The following is a 24,691-nucleotide window of genomic DNA, read 5'->3' on the forward strand; positions in this document are numbered from 1 at the left end:
ATGCATCATCTGTCAAAGACCATTCTAGATGCTACTACTTACTACATCAGAGTTTCACCATAAGTTCAAGGACATCGAGTACATCAAAATAGTTGAGAGTTGTATTCAATTGTTCACAGAAAACAAATCTTCCAACGACAATTTGTACGAGGGTCCTCAGTTGTTGAATTCTTTGGTGTCTGTCCTCACACAATGGAGAGCATTTAGGTATGTTTTTTTGTGTGACATAAGACGAATGTTCAGGCAGATTTAAAACAACACTTTGGAACAACTTAAACTGGAAGAGGGACATAGATTTCCGTTGGTAAAATCAGCAATTTTATAAGGATCATATATAGATGATATATATGTGGGTACTGATAAGATACAACAAGGTATTGACAAGGTGATAGAGATACAACAGATGCTTCACTCAGGTGGCTCCGAGCTAAAGAAATGGATAAGTGAATTCGAGTGAATTACTGAGTAAAATTCCAATGGAATTTCATGAGAAATTCACCACCTCGAGTGATAGTAACCAAATTTTCAGGACACTTGGTCTCAATTGAAATACGACAGCTGATTATTTTAGTTATATTCCCATAGTATACAAGGAACCTAAAGCAATCACAAAAATAGTCGTTTTAGCACAAGTAGCTCAGCTATTTGATCAACTTGTTCGGATTTTACCAGTCATAGTTGAAAGTAAATTATGATTCACGGTATTTTTCCCGAATTGGTTTTCCCGAACGGCCTTTTTCCCGAATGACCTTTTTCCCGAAAATCTGTTTGCCCGAATGCTTTTTGCCCGAATGCATTTCGTCTGAATATTATTGTGCCCGAATTTAAAAAAAAGAAGAAACTATTTAAAAGAAAAAGAACTAATAATAAAATAAAGTTTATGAAAAAAAAAGAAAGTACTAATACTAATTTCATTATTTACCGTCATTTGTTTTATTTTATTTGATTTATTATTTCCGTTTTTGAATGTCAAATTTTTAAGTAAATTTTATTTAAATTTTTATTTCTTTTTAATATTTTTAAATGATGGATGATATCAAAATTCTTGGGGAAACAAAATTAGTTCATAATGGTTTCGTTTATTTGCGGTCTAAATTACCAGTTAAAGGTAAAACTTATTGGGAGTGTCAAAGGTTACGTCGTAAAGAATGCAAAGCAAGAGCGGTTACTGCATTCAATGCTGAAGAAAACAAACATTACTTTATACGTGAACCAACATTAGGCGATCATGCTCATGTTCCCAACCAAGAACAGGTTGAATCTGAGATTTTTAAAATTTCTTTGAAACGGAAGGCTGAGGACCATCCACAGCAACCCCCATCTCAAATATTACGTGTAGAGCTAGCTGGACTGTCTGAGGGCGTCCTTAGCCAGCTACCTGAGCGCGATAATTTAAAAAAATCAATGCGAAAAATCCGGAGGTACTTCTTTTAATTACCTTTTTTAAATACAATATTTATTTATTATTTTTTTTAAGAAAAAATTTGCCACCAAATCCAAAAAGTCTTGCTGACTTGGGTACTCTTCCTGATCGATATCAGGAAACACTCACGGGTGATAAATTTTTAATTTATGATTCACTTGATGATGATTCTTTGAATGGAGGAAGAGTTATTGTTTTTTCGACTCGGAGGAATTTAGAATTATTGGCAAGGAGTGATATCTGGTTCTTAGATGGAACGTTCAAGGTGACATGTTAATTATGTGTTAATTATAATGACAATTCTATAACTATATTGATAATATTACTATCAGGTCAGTCCAACTATTTTCACACAACTTTTCACAATTCTCGGGACGTGTAAACAACTCGGTGGAAATAATGATGCAGTTGTTGCTGTACCGTTTGTGTACGCATTGTTTTGATCCAAAGAGACTATTCAGTATGCTGCTGTACTCAAGGCTGTTCAATCATCTTTCAATGAGTAAAGAATTGATTGCGGTCAGCCTAGGATCATGACAGACTTTGAAAAAGCAATTATAAATTCATGTGAAGAAGTTTTTCCAAACTATCCTCTCAGCTGTTGCTTTTTCCATCTTGGTCAGTCAGTATATCGACAGATTCAATCCGCTGGACTTCAAGTAGCATACAATGACCCAGATAATCGTTCAATCAAAGTCTATACCCACATGATGCTAGGACTAGCTTTTGTACCGGAAGAAGATGTTCCTCGCATTTTTTCTCTTCTGGAGGAAGATGCTCCTGAGTAGCTGTGGGGTAACAGCGCGAGGAAGAAGAAAAGGAATTAATCCCCGTTATCCACCATCTGTGTGGAACCAGCATGAAGCGGCTTTGTCTGGTTCTCATAGAACAAATAATATAAGCGAGGGGTGGCATAATCGCTTTCAACTTGTTGTTGGAAAACACCATCCTGACTTGTATTCTGCACTTGGTGAATTTCAAAAAGAACAAGCTGACGCAGAAATAATGATAGCAGAGCTGAGTCTGGGAAGAAAAGTCCGGGCTATGCCGAAAAAAAAATGGATAGATTTCCAGGAAAGAATAATGTCCTTTGTGGCTGGTTATGAATCGTTCCAAGAGTTAGAATTTTTAAAAGCTATCGCACATAATATTGTAATCTAATAAATAAAGAGATATAAATAAAATAATACACTTGAAAAAAATTTATTCGGGAAAAAAAATACTCGGGAAAAAGGTTATTCGGGAAAAATGATATTCGGGATTTATAGTTCGGGAAAAATGCATTCGGGCAAAATGTATTCTGGAAAAAGGTCATTCAGGACGGAGGTCATTCGGAAAAAAAGCCATTCGGGGAGTTTGATTCGGGATAAAGAGCGGCAACCGTAAATTATTTATGCAATCTCTATGGAAGAGCAAGCTTGACTGGGATGAGCCAACTCCTGAAAATTTATTGGGTCCATGGAGAGACTTTGTTATTCAACTGGGTCATCTATCTGGTGCTGTAGTGTACTTGGTGTCTAGTGATACTCTTGGTGTAGCCAAAAAGAATAAAATAGTACCTATCAAAACCGAATCTAACAGCTCCATTAAAACAAAAATAAAAGATTCAACACCGAGATTGGAGCTGTCATCTGCAGTGCTGTTAGTAAAATTGGTGAGAGATATTTAACAGAGGGTGTCAGTCAGCAAAAACACAATTATGGACTGATTCATCCATTACTTATTATTGGACTGAAGGTGACGTCAATCGTTGGAAAACTTTTGTCCATATTAGAGTAGTATTTACATGAAATACACTTCCGCAGGCAACCGTAAAAATCTGGCCAGTCTTCTTGCTAAAGATGGTACAGATTGGAGTTTTATTGTTGAATGTTCCTTATAACAGACTCAACAAGTGGCGATTGTTGAGGAAATTTATGGAATTATTTTGGGACAGATGGTCCAAGGCGTACTTGCAAAAGTACTTAGTCAGGTCAAAATGGTTGAAAACATCTTCATGCATTAAAGTGGGTACAATAGCTTTGGTCATTGATGAGAGATTGCCACCCGGTAAATGGGCATTGGCACGAGTAACTGAAGTGTTTCCTGGAGCTGACGGAGTTGTCAGGGCAGTCACTGTGAGGGAACAAACTGCTGATTATCAGAGACCAGTGGCTAAGTTATGTGTCTTGCCAGTCGAGGTCACTAAGGTTGACAATTAATTTGTCAAGGGGGAGGGGAGAATGTTTACGCAAGCTCTTATAATGTGTGTCGTCACAGATATGCTCAGTATCTAGTGCGCATCTCTGTTATTCACTGGCCAATCAGCACATATTAGAAAAGCTCGCATGTCGTCACAGCAACGCTCAGCTCACACTGTAGGTTGCCGTAACCGTTCGAGACACGTGTACACCATCGAGCATCATTGGCCAACTTCAACCTCAACATCTAATAACCGTTCAAGCATCCAGCACAAAAGTCACTTGCAATTTGGTTTTACTGCTACACGCACCACACAATTTTTGTTATACATATATACTTGGTGATACACACCAATATTAATAACGATTTTATCATGAAAATTGAATGTTCTTATCAATGCTGTATCAGAATTTTGGTTGATGTTCTATTTCTTTGTTCAATTAGGAGTTCTATTTGATATTATGATATGATTATGTCATTAAGAATTCAGAGGTTTAGGTAGAATAAGGTTCAAATCAAGGTCAGGACATCGAGATACAAAAAAAAAAAAAAATATTTATGTATATCTGTTGTCATAATTTGTTAAATTCTAAAAATAATTTTTTTTTTTGATTTTTTTAATGGTAACCCCGAGATGTTTTCAGTGCGCCACTGATAAAATGTCATTGTTTACAAGACTCAACTGAGCCGAACTATTCTAAGGGGTTACCCCGAGATTATGTCGTTGGACCATTACAGAAACTAAGTGGTGGCAACAAATTCCGCCGACTCGGGCTTACACTGAGATTTTATAAAAAATCGCATTTTGATAATATATCGGAAATTCTCTCCGTGCACGGCTAGGGCCATGCTTATATTTATTGCTCAAATATAATTTCATGGTTTATTAATAATAAAATTATTCAAAACATGTGACGTCAATAACGTCTGCGCAGATTGTTTAGATGATCAATCAACTGTCAATTGTAACAATTGTAACAATTGTAACAAATCGTAATATAAATTTAATAACCGTCAACAAACAATTTATCGTCGTCGAGGTTATCAACAAGCTAGTATATTGTCAGTTGTTTTTTTGTACACTCAGAGAAGGATATGTTAACAGTTAACATATCCTGTTTAATGTTAACATATGCCATGTTTAAATGGGTGGTGGCTGATAAGTTTACATCAAAGATATATATATTAACATTAAACATACGTATCTTAATAGTTAATATGCGTATGTTAACTATTAAGATATCTGTAATTCACACAATTTGAAGGTTAGGTAAGGTCACTTTACAATTTTGAACTAAGAGAAATCGTCAGCCTGAGCGTTGTGCTGAGAGCTAATTGGTATGCACCGTATCAGCGCACATCTCAGGTTGACGGTTTATGCTCGAGTTATCCTGCAGTGTGTTGGCCCAACAGCCAGCACATTGAGAAAAATCAAGGTCAAACAAAATAACATAAAATAAAATTTCCAAGAACCACAACGAGCTTGAGAAAACTCTCAAGCGTCGTTGTAGATATTTCTAGAATTTTAGCAATTTTGCACGTACACCAAGTTGCCAAGGGCTGTGTCAGTACTTTGGGCCTTTAGTCAAGTTAGTTGCGTTGGCATCTTGATACTATACACATCTATCTTGTATTAGGAAAGTACATTGAATTTATTTATTGAATAAATTGAATTAATCAATTTAAGTGAATACGATCACCAGTAACAGTAATACATAAATTATTAACATTGTTTAAATAAATAAAACCAATTAATTGTCTCTTTAAGATTAAAAATAAATGTGTTGTTGAATTTGTTGTTTTTAAAAATTATAAACATTACCCAACCTATTTTTCTGAACTAGATATAAAACCCTTAACGGGCAAAATATCGAACACATTTGTTGACCATGTGCGGGAATATTCGAGATTGTTAGAATAAGACTATTAAAAAAGTACATACATTAAATAATCGTCGTTTAAAGTATTTTAGAAAAAATATAAAATTAAATTCTTAGTTACATGTTATTCTAAATTTTATTTTGTAGCCAAAAAGATCAAAGTAATATATAAATTAAATTTGAATAATTAAAAGAAAAGAAGTAACAAAATCTGGTCAGTCTGAGACCAACAGACAGCTGAGTTTCGACCCGGAACATAATATTTATTCATATTTAATACCATTAACAATACTTTCATTATTGTTTAAAAAAATGTCAAACATTAATAAACCAGAATATGTTCTGGATGATATTTAACAAGCATTGAATGATATTTCACGTGACAAAACATATGATAAGTATATGAAGATAAATTTACAAGATTTTATGAATAGAAAGAAAAATATAATACTAAAAACAACCGATAAAGTTATTTTTCTATAAGCTCATGAATTATTGTAATTTTTTTCTTTTATAAACAAATTTAGTGGTTCCTTTGAATCTTTTTGTAGTTACTGTATCTTAATCAACATCTTTCTTTGCTATTCATATTGAATCATCTTAAATAATAACTGGATGTCTACTTCCATTAGTAAACGAAGATATATCCATATTGATTATTCAATAATATATTGATAATCAATTTACATTTTATTTTATTAGACAAGCAAATAGCTCAACGACTCGAGTGACTGACTTAATCAGTTGAGGTGAGTTGACAACATTAAAACATTAACTTTAGAATTGTTTTGTTTCTCCCCATTCGTCACTATATTTTATATAGTAAGCAACGTAAGTTAGTACGAGTATTGCAGTTAGTACACTCGTGCCAAAAAGTGGAGCGCTTAGAGGCACTCGAGTAGAGTGGGTATAAGCAGAGTGAAGCCATAGATGATTTTTATCTCGGAAGTGACGGAACCCTCTTATACCCACTCCATACGGTGAGCTCGGAAGTGACGAAAACCTCTTATACTCGCTCCATACGGCGAGCACAAAATGTCGGACTAATGGGACCTCGGTGGCTTCACTCTGCTTATACCCACTCTACACTCGAGTCTTGTCAGTACCTATTAGTGCGCCACATTTAAGTACTCTTTCAAACTAAACTGCGAATCCACCACTGGTTACGCATAATACATATATACATATATAAATAAATATATATACATACATATTGTTCCGAGTCGTCACGCAGCAGTCGGTCGGGTCTCTTCTGGGCCCACGATTTACCTCGTGAATTTTTTTATTACTGTTAAATAAGAACCCTAAAAATTAAGAATAAATATTACGTGGTTTTCGATCTTTAAGGAAACAATGAAAACTAGACCAATGTGTAAGCCATAAATTTAAGTTTTTTTTTTTTGTTAAATTATAATAGATTTTTTCACGCATTATTTTTTTCAGAAACTTTTTTTCAAGGAAAACAAGGAATGATCGTGAAATCAATAGTACTATCAACTAAATAAATAGGAATAAAATAAATTGATGAGAACGTTTCCGACTTTCTAGTCGTAGAAAATTTCTAATTTTTGTCTAGACATTGTCAATTTATACCACCCTATGGACCACATAAAGCCTAACTTTAGATTTCTATTCCTTACAATCTACGCGTGAAAACTACCTTCTCTAAATTAACTTCGACTAATTACAAATTTAGTTATTGACAGAAAAACACACTTAACTGACACTTCACTGATTTCAAGAAAATTTTAGAAAAAAAAATTTAGGTGCCTTATAACACTTTTTCACGTTATGTTAAGAAACGCGGTAGAGTCTCAACTCATTTTTTCCCAGCGCGAAACGACTTACCGAGTAATAGTATAAATAGGTTGCATGGGTATGTCGTCATGAATTTTTCATTATTCAATATATATACTGCTTTAATATTAAATATATATCCAAACTACAATTACTTTTCTTATTAATATCAGTAAGCCTAGCCTCAAATTTTTACGATGTAAAGTAAAATAGATATGATAACCCGTAAAAGCCAGGTACAAGATTTGACTGAAAAATAAATATTTTGTTGAAATTGCACGATTCTCATTTTTCTTTTTTTCACGTTCGCGCTGTCTATCTCTTCTTCGCCTTTTATCCACTACTTACACATACATGTAAAAACACTCATGCGTATTAGCAGCGGTGGATACCGGATAGTTTGGTGGGTATTTGATTGTTTTAAATAATATTCTATAATTTTGTTCTTTCAAAAATTGAAAACTTAAGGGAGTACTTTTAAGATAATCCAAATAGAAAGTTTAGGAAAAAGCGTAGTGTTAATTGCAACAAAAAGTCTATATCGGAGCCCGAAATTTTTGCCTGATACTGTACAAATCCCAGCCAATCACAGCCAAGTTGTGTTCGGGAAAACGCTCGGATTAATGTGTACTTGTGTTTGTGTGAATCTATGATGCTTGTTGTGACAGCTGTTTATTTAGTTGTAAATTGAGATTATCAATATTGGAATATGCATTTATTTATTTATTTCATTTGTTAATATAATCAATTTGTTTAAAAATAATTGGAAATTTTAATTCAATAAAATTATAGTTTATTTTCATCTAGATGTTTGTATGTATGTGTGTGATATATAAAATACGTGGAGAGTTGCGCGCGACGCATCATTGCCACTCGGATACACTCGGCCTCACGTTCATGTCAAATATTAATAAATATTGCAAACTTTAATTAACAATATCTCTGATTCTAGAAAGTTCAAGCGTTTAATTTTTTTTCCAAAGTTTTCTAAATTATATCAATTTTGACATATTAATTTTTTATCAAATTTGTAAGAACCGTTTTTTTGTTAGAACTAAAAATATAAAAAAATAAAAAAAAAATCCTATACCTCCAATGTTAAGCCACGTAAAAAGTTCACCTGTTTAGACTCAATTATCTCTAATACTAGATTGTTCATGATTACAAAATTAGGATCATTAGATGCAGGGGAATTTCAAGATTTATATATCCAAAAATTAGGAAAATTGTAAGAAAACTAATCGATGGAAGTACTCCCTTAAGATCTTCCCCAGAATAGTTTTTTTACACATTGCGATTAATTAAACAAAAGAAGTGAAATAACATCGAAACAAAAATTCTTTATTTTTATATAGAAAAGTAACTTATTTTTTCCTTTTTTGATAAACTAAATATGTAAAATAAAAATATGAATAAAATAAATTAGGTTGTTCTTTTAAAATTAAAAAATCAAATTTACAAACTATCGTAAGATATAACCACCTTATTTTTTTTATTCATATTTTTATTTCACATATTTTGTTTATTAAAAAGGGTGAAAATGAGTTACTTCTGTATATAAAAACTAAGAATTTCAGTTTTGATGTTATATTTTACTATTTGTGATGAGCGTACAACGAGCCTTCTTCATATTTATATAACAAACAATTGTAAGGTCTGTCTTCCACAACACTTTAAGAGTCAACTCGGTAAACGATAAAAGAAAAAACAATTTATAATGAAGTGACTTCACGGAGAAAAATCCACAGCAAATATTACAGTATTAGTATAGTTAAAATCATAGCCAAATATTTGAAGTCTTGAGTTAGCAGTATACCTTATGCTAAATATATAAAAAAAAAAACGTTTTTATTATTGGTGAAGAATAGAAAACTTCGTAGGTTTCCCAAAATAGTCTTTTTACATATTGCGACTAACTGAACGAAAGATAGGAAATGAAAAATATGAACTTGAAATTAAAAAAATTGAAAAAATATGTATTTATTTAAAGTTAAGTCAATTTGATAAAATGTCATAATTTCTCTACTCTGTCGATAAAAAATAAGATGTTCATGTCATTAATATATATTTATATCGTATATATTGTAACCAATTTTCTGACCTACACGGCGAGAACTATCGGCCAAGGTTAACAACGAGGATTTCTTACCATCCTCCTCTAAATCACCGGGGGGAGCCATGTTGGTTATCTCGGAAGCCAACAGCCGTAGGAGTAACGAGAACAAAATACGGGAAGTTAACTCAGTCTTAGAAATGGTAGAGGGTCAGGTCAACCAAACCTGAAGGAACTATCTTGAACCAAGTATAGTGTGTTACATACGCCTATATTACATTGCGACTATACTATAGAAAAATACTGACGTCACAAGTATCATAAGTGTAGGAGCAAATATTCTACCTATGAAATGATTATTTTGTATAGGGAACCATACAGCGAGCCATCGTGACCTGGTCTTACACATACGTTGCCATTTCAATAATAATATATCTCAATATTTATTATTATTGTTATTATTTACAGTGATCTATTCGTGAACTCACACATACACATTTATGTATGATGATAGTCTAACCATCACATACACATTGCGTAGTGAGAATATAATTATAATTATTATTATAATAAGAGAGCTATATAGCGTGATCATTAGTATTAATCTGTCATTGAAAATTCAGACAGAGTTTCACCAGGACTTAACTTTTGATATCTAGAGAGCCTTTACGAGAGATCCAACGATGTAGAGAGAACCAGTAGTGAACCATAGAGAGCCAGTCAAAAGAAGATAGTGATCTGTCGAGAGCCAGACAAGTTGTGTCGTCTCTCGACGACGTTCAGTGCTCAGCTGCTGCAAGCTTTAACCCCACTCAGGTAGCACTCTCCTACCTATCGCCCCCAGACATCCGCAGCACGCTTTCCTAGCGTGCAGTTCGAATAGGTTTACGATCAGGCTTCGTACGCAGCCTTCGGCGGAGGAGTGGAAGTCATCGCCAAGAGGTTTACGTATCAAGACATGTTATAAACATCGAACAGGCGCCCCATCCGACGTCATGTATAACTGACTTGACCCTCTACAGAGCTTCTAACACAGTGATTCTTTTAATTATTAATAACCAACTAGTTATTAACAACGCAAGCGGTAATGATTAAATAATCAGAACCCATTACTCCATAACAAGCTCTTTCTAATGATTATTTATTTCAGGACCCTCGAAATAATAAATTTCGTTACGATATATATTGTAACTAATTTTTCCACCGATAAAGTAGAAGCGTCAGTTACTATGGGATCAACGAGGATTTCTCACCATTCTCCTCTCTTACCGCCAGAAGGGAGTCAGCTGGTGTATAACGGCAACCAACGGACCGTGGGGTAGTTTCGGGAGTAATGGCCACCGACGGCCATTTCGGTAGCGACTAGTTCAGCAAGAAATGTTAGAGGGGCGCGGTCCACCATATTGGTTTCAAAGCGTCACTCGGGCACCATTACTAAAATGTCTATGGATTTTAGTTTTGGCCGGGAGCGTAATAACCTCACCCTGGGGCGGCGTTTATTACCGTGAACATTAACTTTGGTTTAACTCACTCGCACAACCTAATTCAATACGAGAACGAGGATATTCGTACCTCGCAGGCTTTACCAAATATCCTCCTATTGCCTACTCACTCTAGTGCACCAAGTAGTCAAACATAAAGTCCATCCGCAGCCACGCTGGTCTTACGCCGGACCACTCTATGCATCTGACTACTCGATTATAGGTTACCCTGACAGTAAGTTACCACACTAGAGCGAGAGAGCGAGTGATATACAACGTCCTACCTATGCAGCATAGCGACATCGTAAATCACCCTCGGGAGCATGCACCCCGCATCGGGAGCTTGGTTGGACTCATCAGTGACATCAACTAGTTCCACCCTAGTACTCAGTCGATTTCATCGTCTAAGTCAGCTAACTCCACCGAGGAGTCATGCTGCTTCACCAGTGATATCATCTAGCTCCTCCATAGGAGCATGTCGACATCACCAAGTCACCAGACAACTCCACCAAGGAGTCAGCTAGCTTCATCGGAAGCCAACCACGGACTGTCACCAGTCCCGGTGACATCAGCCAGCTCCGAGAGCCGGCCGACGACTGGCAGTGAGATGCCAGCGATCACCAGTTTTATCGATTCTCCATCCCCACTCCCGTTTGACCCACTCCATACGACCATCTGTGCGCACACCCGATGCGACTCTCCGGTGGGAGTGTCGAAGCAGGGGATACGAATCTGACGTAGCCAGGGTAGGAATCCGGATTATCTGCTCGTGGCGGATGTCTACCAAGTCAACACTGGCATTGAGGCGAAAATGGATGTCACTACCGAGGCCACTCACAAACCGGTGGTATTAATTAGCGTCTTAGTCGACAAAACCCCTCAGACCAGACCTCTAATTATTTTCGGGAGCGCCAGATCTGCCAAATCTCGTTACAATTTATATGCATATATTCCTATATATCATATAGATCATAACGAAAAAAAAAAAAAAAAACCTAGTTTTTTGTACAAAAAGATGGGTCAAGTATTCGAAATCGTTCAGTAATTTATTTTTTTAATACAAAAAAATGTGGTACAAAATAATTATAAAAAATAAACCTGTCTCGTAAAAAAATTGGTGTCAAAAGTGGGATACGTAGTGAAATGTGTAGAAAACTTGATCAATAATTCGTGATTGGAAAATAATAAGTGTTTTAAATTGTCATTAATACTTTATATTTTATATTTCGAATTTATATTATCAAAATTTTTTACAAGAGTCATTTAAATTCATTAAAATTGTTTATTAAAATCATTTAAAATGTCATTAATTGAAATTGATAAGACCTCCGGGAGTTCTCATATTTACGAAGGAATAGAGTTCCCTAATTTACAAAATTTGACAAGACAACTAGACGACGACAATTTATTGTTACAAATAACTATTTTAGAAGCTAATTTAATGGAATATTCTACTCAAATTCAAATTCGTTTAATCAAATACGCTAACGAAGAAGAATCTACAGAAAACCCAAAACCTTTATATGAAACATTTTTTGAAGATATAAATAAATTAAAAAAGTGTGCTAGAACTCATCAAACGTGATAGAAAGAAAATAAACAACAACAACATGTGACTTGGAAACATAGCTTCGAGTATCATTATTAAATTCGCACCATCGATGCGATATTGAAAACTGAAGTAAATATAAAGGTCACACCATCTACTTGCTCAATCTACACATCATTCTTGCTCAATTTCGTTTTTATAATGTTGCGAGATTGCTCTGGACTCTAAAGACATTTTAAGAAAAACGCAATCGTGAAAAATTGAAGTGATTGTAAAAAGTATTCATCTAAAGATTTTAATTTTTTTTTTTAAAAAAAAGATTGATATTGTTTTATAGGATCAATACAAAGAATTTTTTTATCTCTACGAGATCAAACTTTAATGAATTCGTAAAAAATTGGAGCGGGAAGGGGTTAGCTTTGTGTCGTGTATATATAGGCACGGTAGTTATGTTACGTTTCCCCACTTTTTTTTTTTTCTCAACTTGACGCGAGGCACTGCTGTGCCTCTTGATGTATGAAAAACTAATCTACAGATCGCAATATGTTTCAGCACATGCACATTAACTTTTCATTCGAAAAAATATTTCTATAAAAAAAAAAACGGTGGTAGTTGGCAACAACATTAATTTTTTAACGAATCAACGTGAGAAATTTGAAGTAGTCCTAAAAAATTTATTATAAAATTTTCAGGAAAAAAGGCTAACCGAACAGTTTTTAATCCAATTTTTCTTTAGATTACTTAAGAATTACAAAAATTTGGATAATATAAAACATTATAAACCTCCTCGATTACAAGAGATTAATTTAAAAATTTTAGAGTATATCTTTATAATTTCTTGAGTTCATTTTCAAAAGAGCTATAAAATTTGCGAAAAACATCCTAACTCCGTTGTTCGGTAAAGTAACGAATTTCTAACATTGATTCAACAAAACTTTGAACCCCATTTAGGAAGATCTCTTCGGGACATAATCTTATCTGGTTCACAGATCGATGTCAGACCGAATATGGCACCAGGGGAGGAATATGGCTCTAAGGATCGACTAGGGAAACCAGGGTTTGTGAGTTCTGTATCCAGAGGGTTTGTAACTATTCCGATAGTCAAACGGCTTTGCTGGCTGTTGATGCACCAGCATATCAACCTCAATGAGTCAGGAGAAATTAGACATACTGGTATTGCGAAACGAAGTTAGTCATTCGGATATCGCGAGAAATGAGACTGCCGACAAACTGGCACATTAGGGACTAGAAATGAGACTCTATGGGCCTGGACCTACGGTAGAAGTAGCGGAATATTATGTCAAGGCAGAAATTCATGCACGTCAATACAGGTTACATAAGAAACTTCAGAGAAAGAAACCGAATGCGAGGCAGACTCACTGTTTTCTAGGTGAATATGACGAAAAATAGCTTAACAGTTATGACTTATTACAGGGTGCTGTAGGCTCAGAGCACATCTTGGAAAGGTTGACCTAGTACGGGACGACACTTGTCGCAAATGTGATGAGGGTGTTGAACAGTCGGCGAGCTGCATTCTGTATTAGTGTACGGGATTCACCGGGGTCAGACTATAGTGGCGCAGCGGGTAGAGATGCACACGAGACGAGACAAGACGAGATTTGATCGAGTCTCGTCTTGGTCTCGAAAAATAACCAAAACAACAGTCTCGTCTCGGTATCGTCTCGGCTGAAAAAATTGGAGTCTCGTCTAGTCTCGGCTGTATAAATATAAAGTGAACAAAAGTAAACTTTTTTTTTTTATTATCAATACAACATTTTTAAATATTCTTGTAATATATGCATATAAAATATTGTTTTTTTCTTTTTTATTCTTTTATAACGTATAAGTACTTTATTAGTATTTTTTCAATTATTAATTAACAATGAATATTGCATTTATTTTAACTCAAAAATTACGTATCGATTGTACTGAACAACAAACAAAAAAAATATATAAAATGAATATAAATTAATAATAAATAAATCACGTTTAAATTAAAAAAAAAATGCTTATTTATACTTTGATTTAACATATATAATGAAGATGTTCTTTATTAATTTCGTACGTCTAAATCAAAATATAATTTACCATTATTTTTTTAAATTAAGCTGGATTTCAATTTAATTTTTATTCATTTTATATATTTTTTTGTTTGTTTATAGTTATTATATAGATGCAATATATAAGAACTTACTACTAAAAAAGGCACCACAAAAAAAAAAAAAAAAATTAAGAAAACCAAATTTGATATTATTGATGACACGGCGAGAGTCTCGCACTATTGCTAGTATTGTCTCGGTCTCGTCTCGCCTCAAAAATTGTCACTCTCGTCTCGGTCTCGTCTCGAGTTCGCGAGACGAGACGAGAAAGTGCCGAGACTGGTCTCGTCTCGTGTGCATCTCTAGCAGCGGATACCGCGGAGGATTTGTATCCGGAAGGTATGGGGTTCAAGTCCTTGTCTTGGACAGTAGTTTGTGAAAACGTATTTATCGTAGAAATAAAAAAAAAGAAAAACATTTTTTCATTATTTTTTTACGAGCGTTTATAAGCAAAGTAAATTTTGCGTTTGACCACCACGTTTTGCAAGAATTACTATGACCCACCGCGGAAGGTCACACTGCCAGTATAGGTGGCGTTTTCTAATGTAAATTGCTATGGTCTATCTCAATTTTGAATATGATGCTCTTTTGAATATGGTACCTGCTTACTGTAATACAACCCAAAAAGTGCTATGGTATTATATTTTAAAAAAATGTAAATTTTTCTCCGTGTACTGAGCATGACTTAATTACAACTATATGATCGAGAATAGCCAGAAATAGAAGTTCCCATTACACTTCCGATACTGAGATGACACTAAAACAAGCCTTAAAATTTCATTTTTCACTGTATTCTGTTCTGAGACCGAGACAAGACGTTATTACTTTTGAAAATAGCGAAATTAGTAGATACCGAGATGATAATTGTTATTCTATATACTATTCTATGAAAATCACCCCGAAGAAAAACTTGAACTGCATTCCAAATTAAATTTATTTCATTTGCCTCATAATTTATTTACTTTTATCTTTCAATTTTGAACATTAAACTTTTCTAATTTTTATGTTTTTTTACGTTTTTCTGGAAATAAATGAAGTTGTTATCGTAAATAATGTATATAATTTGAATAATCTAATTGCATTGGAGTTTTATCTATTTACCACCAGTTTTATGAAGGATGTCAAACAAGCCTCTTTGCTCTGGGTTAAAAATATCGTGTGCGATTTAAATTTTTCTACTATAAATTCTATTCTTCTTCTAACACGGTTATAATCAATAATCAAATTGTTTTTAAGGTTGGTGGTAGTACCCGTTTTAATTGAAAACTTTAGGAAAGTTGAAAGACTCCTGACCGCAATTGAATCCTCAACCATCGCATTCCAGGCTAGAACAACCACTTGGTTACGGAAGCCTCTATTTTTTTTTAGGCTAAACATCTTTTAAACATCACTAATAATCATTCAGAGTTACTTAAAGTAAAAAAATATAACAATGACGAAATTACAAATAATTTCCAAAAAAGGAACATGCAACTTCATGTCAAGGATTTACTAGAAGAATTCAAAATCATTGTTCATTCACTCAAAAGTCAATTTGAAAACTTTGAAAAAATGAGATCAAAAGAAATTTCGAAAAATTTGACTAATTGCAATTTGACTTACCTCTGTGTCTGCTGGTTTGTTTATCGAACATAAGCATAGCATCTTCAATCTGCAATATATAATAAAATATATAAATATAAGAGCCTCTTATTAGTAATAGAAATGTGGGAATGACGTAATTCATTGTGTTTCACATGTTTCAATTCGTCACCACAAATGTTTCTATATTGACCCGAGCGAAATTAGACAGGTTAGATCTGGCTTGGCTAAGGATAAACAGATTATGTTTTTCTGGATCTTTCCTAATCTGAATCGGACCCAGTATATCAATGGCTAACATAAACTCATGTATTTAATTTCTATTTATCTAAGCATTATTAATAAATAATGGAAGTTAATTTTTGATATGGATAAAAAGTTTTCGGCACGGTACGGTAGAGGGTCAAGGTTCAGCATCTGTAGTGTCAGATCCGGCAAATTGTTCGTGTATATTCGATGTTCAGTGGCGGACATGATATTCAAACCTTATTATGCTAAAAGGTTTTCTATTCTTCGTAGATTTCAAGTCTGATCGTATACCTATTCGTACGCCGGGCTAATACGGTGTACAGTGCATATCCTATTTTCAAAATCTTTGCGTTAACAATTTTCACCTTATATTAATCAATATTTGACAAAAAACTTAATTCCGTCTTTTCCCAATATTTTGGGACATAAAAATTGTTTATAAAATTGTTGTTTTTAATGGCATTTGATGTATTCTCTTCTGACAATTTTTTTACAGTTCACAGTCATTAATACCTGTTTGTTGTTCAATCCCATAATATTTTACTTTTCTATTGCTATGGACATCTTGTTTTAAAACATACTTCTCCAAATGAGATGATTATTTTTCTTCCAATGAATATTTTTTCGGTTTCCAAAACCTTGGATATAACCAAAGTAGACCGGGTTTAAAAATTTGTTTACTGGAAAACTACTCACAACTAAAGTTTTGCTTAAACTGATAGCTCTTATGAAGAAGCAGAATAATACACGATCCTTGCAAATTTATTAATCTGAGAATTCGTCGTGAATCATAACCCGAGAAATCACAAAAAAATTTACTACAAAACTTTACCTGGTAAAAAATTGGTAATGTGCATACTAATTTGCCTGTTTCAAGTATCATTATTAGGATAATGAACACCAGAACCATTGTGATGCACTCAATCAATATCATATCTTCAAAATTGTATATTTTCCGTACTTGGTGATCTTACAGGTACTGGTTGTAGTGCACTCCAGTGGAATAAGTGTTCGTTTATTTGATGGTAATTCTTGTTGAAATTCTTTTCAATTATTAATTTTTCTTGTTGAATAAATATTTACCATTGTTGTTGTCTATGTTTTTGTGAAAAATTAGTTACTTCTCCTACTACTTCCATTTGGTGACATATTATTATCAATTTGTATATCTGGAACTGTATTTCTATTACTATTTTTTTTTTTTTTGAATTCTATCATTATTATTCATGTCTTTTTGCGTGTCATCATATCGTAATAATTGTAAACTTGGTGGAAGATTTGCAGGAAATAATACTTAAGCGTCGATTTTTTAAAACGAAGAGTGAGACAACATTTTTCCTCTGTTTTTTGTCTTTTTCGCACTCATAGAAATATTGTGTTTCTCAAAGTCATCCACAAGAGGTCTCTAGTGATTTTTCAATAATTCCTCATAAAAGTCAATTTTTTCATACTTTAATTATCAATTGTAAAAAAACTTAGCTCCAAACCTCTTTTATTTTTTTTCTATACGTTTTGTTTTGTCTCATTTTATAACCCGAGTGTTTTTTTTACGATGTCATATTGTCGATCAGAGATATTGGTATTTTAATGGACTTTTTTTTGACAAAAATCGCATTCTCCAAAAGAGCCCATGTTAAAAGTTGTCAACTTTGAAAATTAATAAAAAAATAACGAGCTTCCGAACAATTACCAAAAAATTACATAAAATGTATTAGTATTTCAAGAATCTACTGTATAAATTTCAAAGCATTCTCATATTCGGAAAAAAATCGACGAAATCCCTTAATTGACCTAATTCTCTATATTTTGTTGATTGGAAGCTGAAAATGAAAATTCTGATCCATCAGTACATTTTTTTTTCGTATCATCATCAGTTTTTTAACAGAAAGTATTAAATATTGTTATTACTGCTGTTGCTGCTTGACTAATTTATCCAAAACATCATACAGCGAATGTGGTTTCCGTGACTTTACTAGTGCCTTTTTACCACAACTTTGTAATTCATGCTTGGTGTACGACCAGGTTTGTATTTTTTTTTGGACGATCACCAACTACATGATGAGTTATGCTGGATGATGATGATTATTATAGTGATTTAATTTTATTCGAATGTGCATCATCATGTCTCACAATTACACTGAGAAAAAAAAATTCTAAAACTAATACAAAAACTTCTTAATAATAGAACTTTTGTTCTTGCAAAAAAAGTTCTTGGATTATGGAAAAATTTTCTTATATTAAATAAAAAACTTCTTAATTCGAGAACAAAGAATTTCTTGAATTATGGAAATATTGTCTTGAATTATAACAAATACATCTTGAATTATGAAAAAAAATTCTTAAATAATAACAAAAATTTCTACCTGGGAATCTGAATTAATATTTTTGTTCAATCGGTTAATATATTCTTGTACTTACCGGGCCGAACTGTTCAAAATAATTTTTCACATCTTCGAGCGTCGTTGGTGCTGATAGGCCACCGACAAAAATCTTTTTAGTCCTTGTCACCATCTGTAATAAAGGTGCATCATATTATTTATTTATATCTTTGACAAATGGGGTTATATTACTGATTTCCGTGACATTCTCTTCTACTTTTGTACGAGCATAACTCATTTCTACCGCTGCGAACGAATATTTCGCATATACATTACTTGTACAAACCAAATAAACACTGGCTCGGTCACTTGAAAACTTTGTTGCAGCTTGTATATACCTACTGGGGTCTAGATAGAGTGATATCTTCAACTGATCACAAAAAAAGATTCATGGAGCACCTCATGCAATCAAGAGGCACGGTAGTGCCTCGAGTCAAGTATGAGAAAAAATAAAAAATATACTGAAAAAGAAAGCGAAAACACTACCTATACACCGAATAGAGGTAACCTTATCCCTTGCTAATTTTGAAAATTTAATTAAATATAAAAGATAAAAATAAATAATTTTTATAATTTTAAATTTCAATATATCAAGCTTAAAAATGAAAAAAAATAAAAAGTTAGTTGATAGTTGATTTAGATTTTAATAACTAAATAAATTTTACAATTTTGCGTTTTCGTGTGAAAAGCCAAATTTATTTTTTTGTCTCTTATACTTTTTTTCTTATATCTTCTTTCTTTTTAATATTTTAGAATTGATATATTTCCTTAGTAACGAATTCTTGTGAAGTATATGAGTCAAAATTACAAACCAGAAATTTTGTGGCCCAATTTATTGAATTATCATATGATCAAAAGACGTGACTTTTATTAAACTCCACTTTATATCAGAATTAAAAAAAAAAAAGATTATCGCAACATATAACATCAATTATATATTAATCTAACATATCCCCATGTCGGGGTAATTTCTCCAGAAATGGGCCAAAAACGGAGTCATGCCGAAGAAAACCGAAGTAATGCCGGAGAAATATTTCTACCAGGGATGGTAGATAGGCAAAATTTACACTCAATTTGATTATTCAAATTTATAAAAGCCGCCAACTTCTCATGTCTTTTCTATTTAATTCTCTATGTATAAGTCATGTTATATTGTGCCTTAATTGAAAAAAAAAAAAATTATCGCCGATAATGTCGATCATACACGATACGATACGACAATGCCTATGACGATACGATAATAAGACGACACGATAATCGACATGATTTATAGTCGAATTTTTAGATGGCACGAGACGATAATGACAATCAACTTCTACGACATGGTACGATATTCAGTCAATTATCGTATCGTATCGTGGCATCTCAAATCGCCACAGTTTGATGTATTTTTTTTTTTTTTCAAAAATGTCAAAATAGTGTTCAAAATAGTCTCAAATTCATTAATTTGCTATTGTCCACAAATTAAAATGACATTTATTATAAATGAATAGATTTTTGACAAGTCTGGTTTTGCTCTGGTTCTGCTCTGGATTTACTATTGCTTTATGTAAAGGACATCGGTTTTCAGTTGATCTGAGTTAGGAGTTCCATCTGTAAGCAACCTCGAAACGTCATAATTTTTTAACTTTTTAATAATTCACATTTTATATTTTTGTTTAGTGATCAATGTGTACAGAGGTCGAAATCACGTTTGGTCTTATTAGTATTGCTTTTTTATTGTCTCTGGATTTTTTCTGGTTATGCTATCGCACAGGCAGTGGAAGCGAAACTGTTTTGCAATTGAGGTTGCCAAAGAATTATGTTTCATGGAAATAATTCCTTAGTCACATTACTTCCTTAGCTACATCTTTTCCTTAGCTACTGCTTTTTCTTGGACATTTGTAATTTTAAAAAACAAATTTACATGTATTTTATTTATAAAATAAATAAAAAATGTCCAAGGAAAAGCAGTAGCTAAGGAAAATATGTAGCTAAGGAATCAATGTGACTAAGGAATTATTTCCTTGAAACATAATTCTTTGGCAACCTCAATTCCTTAGCTACATCTTTTCTTTAGCTACTGCTTTTCCTTGGACATTTTTATTCATTAATAATAAAATAATATGTATTTTGTTTATTAAATAAATAAAATATCCAAGGAAAATCAGTAGTTAAAGAAAAGATGAATGACTTTCTCACGCACACATGTTTCTTACCAGGCTTCCGAGAAATTAGACAACCTCAATTTTTTACAATAAAAAAATGTAAAATCTACCTCTCAAATTTGTTAATTTCTATAAACTTATTTTTTCAATATACTTTACAGTTTTTAGATGTAAAATTTGCATTTTATTTTTGTGTCTTTTTTTTTTTTCTGAATTACAATTAAAACCTGCAGATTTTACCAAAAAAATTTCTAAAATCGTTAATGTTTATTTTTTTTGTTTTTTTCACCGCATTTATTTGTAATATTCGCATTTTTCAAAGATATATTTCAAATTCATTTTAAGTAAAAAAAAAAAATCAATTTTTAACATTTTTATCGTTAAATTTCACCCAATAAAAATGTAAAATTTACAAAAAAAAAATGTTTATTCAGTTTTGTTTTTAAAAATGTAAATCTTACCAAAGAAAATGTAAATTTTTAAATAAATTGTGTCGGATTCGTCAATCGCAAAAAAAAATGCCATGGCTTTTATCTCATCATTAACGCGGGAGGGAGGTTAGGCATGGACACGGGCATTATTAGGTTTACCAGCTGATAAAATACATCTTTGCGGTAAAGCTAGTGCTATATATTTAGTACGTGCATTATGTTTTACAACTGGTGATATTGTTGATGTCAATTATAAACGTTTGACTGAGCTGGAAATTCAAAATGAAGCAATTGCAAAGTATAAAAATATTCAACCAGGTGATTGTTTTGTTTTTTTTTTTGTAAAAAATGGTATATTTTCAGTATCAAGAGAGCTAGAAATAAATTGTATTAAAGTTGCTTGATTATATAGTGGTTCACCATTAAACACAAAGCAGCTAAATTTAATGATCCAAATAATACATGTTATGGTTGCAACTGATGCCAACTGTATCGGTTTAAATCTTCATATAAGACATGTTATATTTTACTTAATGCTTGAACCAACAGTCACTACATGAGGTAAAAAAGAAATCGCTAAATTATCAGTATCATCAGAATTAATATTGCTGGACGTTATGGTACACAATAAGAAAAAGAATGTGTCACGACATTTAAAGCTGAAGGTTTACAATTATTCAAAAGTATATTATCAGAATAACCAGAATCACTAACACAGGCTGGTTTACGGCTGATCAAATTGAGCTATCTTAAATATATATTTTTAATCTTTTAAGTAAGTTATTTTTCTTTTTAATTTTGATATATAATCTGAGTGCCTGAGTTGTCTGTCAGGTGCTTTCCCTAATTCATGTTCAAATGCATGTGTTGATGGTTGGTGATCTTGGTTAATCACAAAATGATGACATTCTAACTTGTAGTGACTAGGGTTATGAGTCTGAATTTTTTACCGGTTATTAACCGGATTTTTTACCGATTAACAAAAAAAATTTTTTTAACTGTTTTTAACCACCAAGAGTCGGAGCCACAAACCTGCGCTGACTCATACTGCGCACATTATGTTCGTACATTTTTTTTTCACTTGCTACTGCTATTTACAATTAATTTATTAATTTATATTGCAATTAATTAATAGCAATTGATAAGATTCACAACAATTATTTCAATTTAGTATGGCAAATATCGCTAAGGAATTAATAAAGATTACTAATTAATTTGGTTGGCTACATATTTTCTTTAGCTATATTTTTTATAATTTAATAATTAAAAAGCTTTTGACGAATGGCTAAGGAAAGGATGTTGATTGCCTGTTAATTTCTTTGACCAAATAAATTGTTTAAAAATAAACAGGTAAGCTTCATCCTTCCCTTAGCCATTTTTCATATAGCTTTTTATCGATTTGAATAAATAAAAAGCTATAGGAAGAATAGCTAAGGAAAGCATATTGCTAACCTGTTAATTTATAAAGAATTAATTTAGACAAAGAAATTAATACGTAGGCAATATCCTTTCCTTAGCTATTTTTCCATAGCTTTTTATTTATTTGAATAAATAAAAAGCTATAGGAAAAATGGCTAAGGAAAAAAATTTGTTTACCTGATAGTTTATAAAAAATTAATTTAGCCAAAGAAATTAACACATAGGCAACATCCTTTTCTTAGCTATTTTTCCTATAGCTTTTTATTTAATTTATCATTTAATTTAAATGAATTAATAAGTAACATCCATTCTTTAGCCATTTGTCAATAGCTTTTTATTTGTTTGAAAAAATTAATAAATAATGAAATTCTTCCAAAATAACAATTTTCTCGAATATACTTATTAAGTAATGTAATATAAACAATAACCTTTTATTAATTAGTATATATTCTCATTAAAGATAAAATAAAGTATTTAAAATCACCTGCGTAAACGGTGATTAGTTCTGGTAAGCCCCGTCTTTTTTGGTTAAAAATGATTTTTTACCGGTAAAAAATCCGGTTAAAAATGCTAAAAAAATAAAACACCGGTAAATTAACAACCCTACTAGTGACAATGTTTGACATCTGAAAATATGGCGAGTAGATTACGATGATTGGTGCATTATCTAGTTTGAAGAATTACTTTATTTTCGTCAAAAAATTCTATCGGGCGCCATATATAGATATTGTTGCCATTTATTTGTTTTTCAAGCGAAGCTCCTATTGCAGTTATTGATGCATCAGCTAGTATTTAAACTCACTGGTGCATTATGTGATCATTTTTGCTGTAATAAATTTTGTGTTTTTAAAAGCTCGTCTAGATTTAGGTGTCCAGTTGATGGGTGTTTTATAATTTTTTTTAGATTCCCATCCATATAATAAATATGATAACATATAAAATTTAGTATTTTTTTTTTGCCATCAGTCCTAAGCCTCCATGAAACGTGAAGGGAATGTTAAAAAAAAGGTACCCGTAACTAAAATAGGGGAATATTAGACACTTAGTGGTATGCTTATTCTAAATCAATTGTTAAAAAGATAGTTTTGTTGTGAATAAGAGGAAAAAGATCTTGAATGGAGGATATCTGATACAGTAATTACGTTTAGTTCTTCTTTTTTACCATGTGTATTGGACTTAAGCAACAGCTGTTTGATGGTCTTATGATTTTCTCCTCAAGTAAATTTCGGATCTCTTTTCGTTCTGCTTGAGTGTTAACTCCTGATAATTCACGACACCACTCTGTAACAGGTGGTCCATCGGTGATGATGTAATGGAAATAATTAATATTTGTTGAATTTGGCTTTGATAATGGTTTTGTAATTTTAATATACTGTTATAACAAGTTGCAGTGTTCAATTCCTGGATTTGTTGTTGATCAATCCCAGGTAGAAATCCAACCTCGTTTCGACGTCGAACGTGGCTATTTTCCAAGGTTGACGTTCGAATCGATGTCGAAGTCAAGCTCAATTCTATGTAGAAATGTAACACTATTCAACGTCGTAACGAGGTTGAGCGGAGGTTAAAACGAGGCGGAAAATAAAAGATACCCCAAAAGACTTAGATACTAGATATTATACTGAAAAATCAATAGCATTGGTTATATTAAACAAAAATATGATAATAAAAACCATAATAACGGTAAATTTATTAGGTTTTTATGTATTTTATTTTCTATTCTATACATCAATTCCTTAGCTACATCTTTTTCTTAGCTACTGCTTGTCCTTGGTATTTTTTATTTTTTTAATAAATAAAATACATGTAATTTATTTTTGAAAAATAAAAATTTCCAAGAAAAAGCAGTAGCAAAGAAAGAGATGTAGCTAAGAAATTAATGTGGCCAGAAAAATTATGTTTTAAGAATCATTAACTCTTTAGCAACATCTTTTCCGTAGCTACTGCTTGTCCTTGATCTTTTTCCTTGTTTTAAAGAATAAATTACATGTAATTTTATTACTAAAAAAGCTATTTAGCTAATGAA

The 24,691-nt window shown here is 32.4% G+C and overlaps 1 protein-coding gene across 12 annotated transcripts in view; it reads right to left on the reverse strand.

Annotated features, from left to right (window-relative positions):
- Nucleotides 1–24,691, reverse strand: part of LOC122857626 (RNA-binding protein Musashi homolog Rbp6) — a 228,013-nt gene that overhangs the window by 74,191 nt on the left and 129,131 nt on the right. For all 12 annotated transcript variants that reach the window (XM_044159888.1, XM_044159887.1, XM_044159886.1 and 9 more), the window contains 2 exons: nt 18,712–18,804; nt 16,066–16,114 (listed from right to left, as the gene is read on the reverse strand). In XM_044159888.1, the coding sequence (XP_044015823.1) occupies nt 16,066–16,114; nt 18,712–18,804 (142 nt within the window). The remainder of the gene's footprint in view (nt 1–16,065; nt 16,115–18,711; nt 18,805–24,691) is intronic.

The sequence above is a fragment of the Aphidius gifuensis genome, linkage group LG5 (assembly GCF_014905175.1).
Source record: "Aphidius gifuensis isolate YNYX2018 linkage group LG5, ASM1490517v1, whole genome shotgun sequence".
NCBI lineage: Eukaryota > Metazoa > Arthropoda > Insecta > Hymenoptera > Braconidae > Aphidius > Aphidius gifuensis.